General features: G+C 51.0%; 1 protein-coding gene across 1 annotated transcript; it reads right to left on the bottom strand.

Annotated features, from left to right (window-relative positions):
* Positions 1 to 1,195: 1,195 nt before the first annotated feature.
* LOC123068542 (uncharacterized) lies at positions 1,196 to 4,447 on the bottom strand. The gene is made up of 2 exons (XM_044491134.1): positions 3,759 to 4,447; positions 1,196 to 2,316 (listed from the first exon to the last, which is right to left on the bottom strand). The coding sequence occupies exons 1-2, from the start codon at positions 4,105 to 4,107 to the stop codon at positions 1,325 to 1,327; spliced, it is 1,341 nt and encodes a 446-aa protein (XP_044347069.1). The 5' UTR covers positions 4,108 to 4,447; the 3' UTR covers positions 1,196 to 1,324.
* Positions 4,448 to 6,172: the final 1,725 nt, after the last annotated feature.

Here is a 6,172-nt window from a genome sequence, read left to right as displayed (position 1 = left end):
TGATGATGATATGTGTCGGTTGAACTTGTATACTTTTTGTAGCGATGAAACTTTGTGATGTCCACGGTCCCTGCCGAACTTGCGTACCGCTACTTTGTTAGTTTGCGCATGATAACCTGCGTGCCTCTGGTTAATTAATTTGTGTCCTGTATGTGGCATCTAGTTGCTAACCCTTTCTTTTTCGGTGTTGCTCTAGTATATTTTGTTGCATATATATGATTGTACATCCTCTTCATGAACATGCATCTCTAACAGGTACCTAGTTTCTTGATGGCGAGATGGAATTGCTATGTCGTGTACAAAGGGAAGGTTCCGGGGGTGTACAACGAGTGGCATGAGTGTCAGGAGCAAGTGAATGGGTTCAGGGGCGCCAGCTATAAAGGCTTCAAAAGCAGACAAGAAGGAGAAGCTAGTTACTTGAGGTTCACGCTAGCGCGAGAGAGGACTCGTAACCGTCACCTCATGTACTGCATAGTTCCGCTCTCACTCATAGTGATAGCACTTCTTGCGTATACCTTTGTTTAGATGGATGACGTTGTTGTAGTTGCAAGTATTCGAGACTTGCATGTATTGCTATTTTCGAGATGATGACAAGATATCACTTTGTGTTGGATGATGATTATGATGAGACTATTTGTATGTACATGCTATGATTACATTTGTGGTCTCGCAAGCATTTGTATGTGTATCGTGATGACATTTCTATGTGCTAAAGATTCTTCTATAAAGCCTGTTCAAATACAAAACAAATATGCCAAAAAAAACCTACTTAAATTAGCAGTAGCGAGTGTATAAAAGTTAGCAGCAGCGCCGCGATAGCAGTAGCGCGTCAAGGCAAAGCGCGCTAGAGCTACTAGCAGTAGCGAGCTTCCGCTAACAGCGCTGCTGCTACACTTGTGTAGCAGTAGCGCCGGTGAGCACGTGCTACTACTATCTGTTAGCTGTAGCGCCTATCCCCGCGCTACTAATACATCTAAAACCCGCGCTGCTGCTAGCCTTTTCCCTGGTAGTGTTAAAGCCCGCCCCATTTGGTGATAATGTGTGACCCAATATGTTAATCTAAGAGAAAATGAATTTTGATCAAGATGGAATTCGGTGATCAAAGATGGAATAGGGGCACCTCCCCCATTCCGGACAGCGTGTCATCCGTGGCGGGCTCGCGCTTGCTACAAAGGCCACCGATGCACACAAGGTGTTCGATAAAATGACCCAAAGTCCTTGGTCAATCCAAAGTGCTGTATATATGAAGCTCTGTACAACAAATAATATAAAAAATGGCAGTTAAATGGAAAACAAATCAATCACGGTGGTAAAATGTCATACATCATGCACGCATTACTGCTGCTTCGTCTTGTGCAAGATCTGCTCCGACGTGGTCGCTACCACTTTCGTCGAAAACGGAAGCAGCTGCAGCAGCAGCAGCAGCAGTGCTAGTGGCCTCCTCACCGTCCACTCCGTCGAAACCGGAAACAGCTGCGGCCGTGACGGCGACGACGACGACCTCCTCTTCCTCCTCCTCAGTGATATCACCCTCTTTCGGCCGACGAGCGCCATTGCCATTGCCTTCCGTGTAGAGCCTCAGCAGGTTGGCCAGGTCCGGCGACGAGGAGTAGACCGAGCCCGGCAGGAAGTCCACCAGCGACTGGTAGTTCTTGTTCTCGCTCCAGCCCGCCTCGTCTTCCAGGCCCACCAGTTCACCATCACCGTCGCGGCTCAGCCGGCGCCCGAGCCGGTTGGCCGGAGGAGCAGAGCAGTCCGCGTCCAAGGAGGCGGCGGCGGCCTCGTGGCCGTGGAGCTGGACCCTGACTCTGAACGCGTCGAGCTGCTGCTGCAGCTCGTGCTTCTCCGTCTCCGTCTCGTGGACGAGCTGCATGGCCACCCGCGCCGCCTCCCGGTCCAGCTCGCCCTGCTCCTCCAGCTCCGCCCTGGCGCGCCGCTCGCCGTGCAGCTCCGCGCGCGCCGCCTCCAGCTCCCTCCGCTGGGCGCGGAGGGCGGCCACGAGGCCGCTCACGGTCAGCGCCTGCTCGCCGCCTGCCGCGGCGCTCGGGGACGCGCTCTCGTCGTGCTCCGTCTTCGCCGTCCCGTGCCCGTGGCCGTGAGGTGCTTCTTTGGCATCGTAATCCGGCAGGGTGTCTTCCGGGAGGGCGACGAGGGGAGCGAGCTCGAATAGGGATACGTACGGGCCTTCGCCGCTGTCGGTGCTCGACGTTCTTCGGAGGACGCTGAGGTTGGTGGCACGGGGTTGGTCGTCGTCGGCGCCACGATCTTGCTCGCAGATCTCGCTACCGATGGAGACGACGCGTTGAGACTCTAGACCTGAGCACAATGTCAACTATCAGTTGTCAACACGAAGAATTCCAAGACCATTTTCATTCGCTGATGTACAGTTTTTTCAGTTGGATTCGCTAATGTACATTTGAAGTAATAGAGTATACTAGTAGGAAAAGGCCAAAAGCATAAAAAATATTTATCACAAATTAAGGTCCACCTATCCTTCAATTGACTGGAAAAAATGATAGGGTCAGTCGATTTGGAATAATCTGAACCGTTAGATGAAAAATAAACGGCCAAATCGTCAGACTTCTTCCTTGACCGGTCTCCTAGCGCATGTCAAACCTCCAATTCGCCTTCACCTACGAGGTCGCGCCTCTGACTCGCTCATAGCGCGGCCTCGCCGGGATGCTGCGGCCTACCTCTTCTTCCCGCAATAATCACTGGCACAATTAGGATTTCCAGGCAGCCGAGAAATAGAAAAACCGCACAAATTGTTGTTTGGCCGGTTCCAGCTTCATTCATATGTTTACTGCACTTGGAGTTGTTCAACAACAACACTGAGCTGCAATTCGGCAACCCTGCCGATGCCGTTCACAGTTCACAGCATCGGTCGGCAGACGGCTCCCGGCGTGGCAAGATGGGCTATAAAATCCATGATTATCCTGATCAACTGAGAAATTTGAAAAGAAAGGAACTGCTGCACATTCGGGGAGAAGGAAAATCTTGTGAGGAGTTAGAATAGCTTGAGCCCAGGGGCTCCTTCTCTTTTCTGTTTTCAGTATCATTCATGCGATCACTTGATCGACCCTGTTTTCCGCTCTCTTCTACTAAATCAATGAATGAATGCCGGCAGCATGTTGGATCTTTCAAAAGAAAAGAAAAAGCACTGAGCTGGCAGGTGGACCACCTTTTTCATTCAGAACTACTGAAGTGCGCAAGTGCCAAACTGGGTTCAGGTTCCTTGTAACTCAATTTTGGGCAGTTGAAACCCATTGAGGGGTGTTTGGTTCAGGGACTTTTTAGTCCCAGAGACTAGAAAAAGTCCATAAAAAGTCCCTAGGAACCAAACGGGAGGGACTTTTTTATAGGGACTAGAAAAAGTCCTAGGACTTCTGAACCAAACACCCTGTGAAAAGCATTCCCATCTTCTGATTCCCAAGAGTGACATCCCTGAACAGTTCTCATGCAGTCCATCAGCAGATCATATTTAGCAAATGGATGCATTATTGCTGTCTTGTTGAACTCGTACCATTTTCTTATCCTATCAGAGGTGTGTCTGCATCCACCGCAATCATCTTGTGGTATATCACCGACAACTCGACCAGATAAAAATACCGAAATTCATGTTGCTATGCAGAATCATTTTGTGGTTGCTAATTGCTGATACTAGTATTCTCTAGCGATTCCTGCAGAGACAGACCATTGGTGCCACGCCACGCCACGCTGCTAGTTCCAAGAAAATAAGCAATCGATAGACTGGTTACCTCGAGATTTATCTGAGTCATATTTCGTCCCTGTGTGGACGTGATCAGAAGGAGAGCACGCCGGCTGCTCTGTTTCTTGTGCGCCTAAGCGCGCGATGGCGGCGACGTGAGCGTCGCAGAGCAGGCGGCGGAAGGCGTCGTCTTCTTCTTGGCTGCAACCGGCGTCGCCAGAGGAGGAGGGGCAGAGCAGGCGGTGGACGCGAGCGCAGAGGAGGCAGGGCGGGCCGAGGCGGAGCGAGGAGGCCGCGGCGGCGATGAGGCAGAAGGCGGCGCCGTTGGCGAGGAGCAGCGACGCCAGCGCCCACTGCAGCGCCGCGCGCACCAGCACGGCCAGGAGCTCGCGGACCATCACCAAAGAATCATGGAAGCTCCGTGGATCAATCCAGAGACAGAGGAAGATGCCGATGAGCTGGAGGCCGGAGGCAGAGGAAAGTGGCAAGGAGACGACAATGGCGGGTTAGGTGGACGGGGTGATGGGCTCCATCGCGCGGTGGCCAAGAGAAGGAGAAGCTGTCAACTTTGCAAGAATGGAGCCCCACTATGAGTTGGAGAGATAATCAAATTGGGTGTGATTGAATGATTGGGGTTAGAGATCACTTTCGAGAGCAGAGGTTGCGGAGTTGGAGGGGGAGAGACTTCATGGGTCGTCTACTCTGCCTCACTCTCATCAAAGAAAGTATTGTGCTTTCTCTTTGATTCCTACCACTCCGTCCAAATCGGTGTTCCTTTCGGCAAAATGACGTCTTTACACGACGAGAATGTCGACGTTTATCCGGGAAAGCACCAACGGGATCACTAGTTAAAGAGCTATCCTCTAGAACCACCCGTTAGAGAAGAAGAAGAAGAAGAAGAAGAAAACCGGGTTTTCTCCTCTAACCGGCACCTAGCAGAAGCAAAAAATCCTTAGAGGAGTAAAACTTTTACTCCAAGCAGCGCGTGGCCCTTAAATTTACTTATTATTATCCTTCCAGTCATGGAATACAAATCCAACATCTCCTCTCTTCTCCTCTCCGCTGCCCCTCCACCCAATTCCCGCCGACCAAGCTCGCCTGCACCCACTCACTCTGGCGCCGGCCCATCGCGGATATGCCTGGATCCCGCCGCCGCCCATCCGCAGCGCCGATCCGCGCCGCCATGAGCGCTCCAGAGGCCATGGAGGTACTTCCTCAGGTGCCACCGGCGTAGCCTCTTCCTCCCGCGCCGCTGGCGCATCTTCTTCCTTGCGCGGACGCCTACACGGCTTCCCCGACCTCCCGCCGCCGCCACAAAGGCAGTACATCGGTGTGCGGCAGCGGAACTAGGGAACGTGGGTCGCCGAGATAACCAATCGGCACACCCACAAGAAGATTTCGATTGGACCCTTCCATTCCGCCGAGCAAGCGGCGCTGGCTTACGGTATCATGTCAGTCCCCCCATCACGGTGCGGACGTCCATCAAAACTTGGCATTTGGAGAGATCTTGCGGCCGGATCCCATCGTCCCATGGGTGGTCTCTGCGCAGGAGAGGAGGGAGGACCGGGAGGCTCGAAAGTGCATCACGGCGGAGGCTGCGTAGCTCCCCCGCCGCTACCCAGAGCATGTCGAGGCGGAACGCCTTGTACGAGTAGTTAGCGGCCGGGGACGGATGTCATCGTTCTGTCTACCAATGACGACGACGGCGGCGACAACAACAATGATGACCACCAAGGCGCCAACCCTATGATTGGCGGGAAGGCGACTGAAAGAGGCTCGCCAAAGAGACAGTTAGTGATTGGTAAGTTCCAATTATGTAAGTCTAAGTTTCCATTTAAGTTCATCCAAATGTCAATGTAAATATGTAACCAATTTCATTTTAGTAGGTTCATCGGCATCGAATTTCGTTTTAGTAGGTTTATACGTTCTCGTTTACATCAAATTTTTGCTTGTGCCACACAATTCTTTTTTACTTGGCTAAAGTTTAGGGGATCCGCTAGAAATGACCAAAACTTGGAGAAGTAAAAATACTGCACTTAGTAGGTTCATCGGCATTGGATTTCATTTTAGTAGGTTTATACATGCTCGTTTACATCAAATTTGCGCTTGTACCACACAATTCTTTTTTACTTGGCTAAAGTTTAGGGGATCCACTAGAAATGACCAAAATTCGGAGGAGTAAAAATACTGCACTAAAGGATACTTGATCGTTTACTCCTCTAAATTTTAGGAGATTGACTAGAGTTGCTCTAAAGGTTACCACTTGCAAAGATCACTCCCACCTTCTCAGACACTGAGTGCGCCACTTGTTGTAACATGAGAGTTCTCCTTTTTCCATATATTTATTTATTCGCATCCAAATTCCGAACAATTTTCACCGTTAGATTTCTTGCGTCGAGGATTTTGAAACTAGATCCCATGTTAATAAGTTTTGACGAACTTATTTTCCAAAAGAAAAGGGAA

The sequence above is a fragment of the Triticum aestivum genome, chromosome 3B (assembly GCF_018294505.1).
Source record: "Triticum aestivum cultivar Chinese Spring chromosome 3B, IWGSC CS RefSeq v2.1, whole genome shotgun sequence".
Lineage (NCBI taxonomy): Eukaryota > Viridiplantae > Streptophyta > Magnoliopsida > Poales > Poaceae > Triticum > Triticum aestivum.
Note: the sequence above shows the minus strand (reverse complement) of the source record. Positions and strands in the feature narration are given on the sequence as shown.

Bases quoted from the DNA above. Each gene is read 5' to 3' on its own strand.
- LOC123068542 (XM_044491134.1), bottom strand. From the start codon at position 4,107: ATGGTCCGCGAGCTCCTGGCCGTGCTGGTGCGCGCGGCGCTGCAGTGG. The intron at 2,317-3,758 runs GTAACCAGTCTA...CATTGTGCTCAG, and splicing joins TGACTCAGATAAATCTCGAG to GTCTAGAGTCTCAACGCGTC.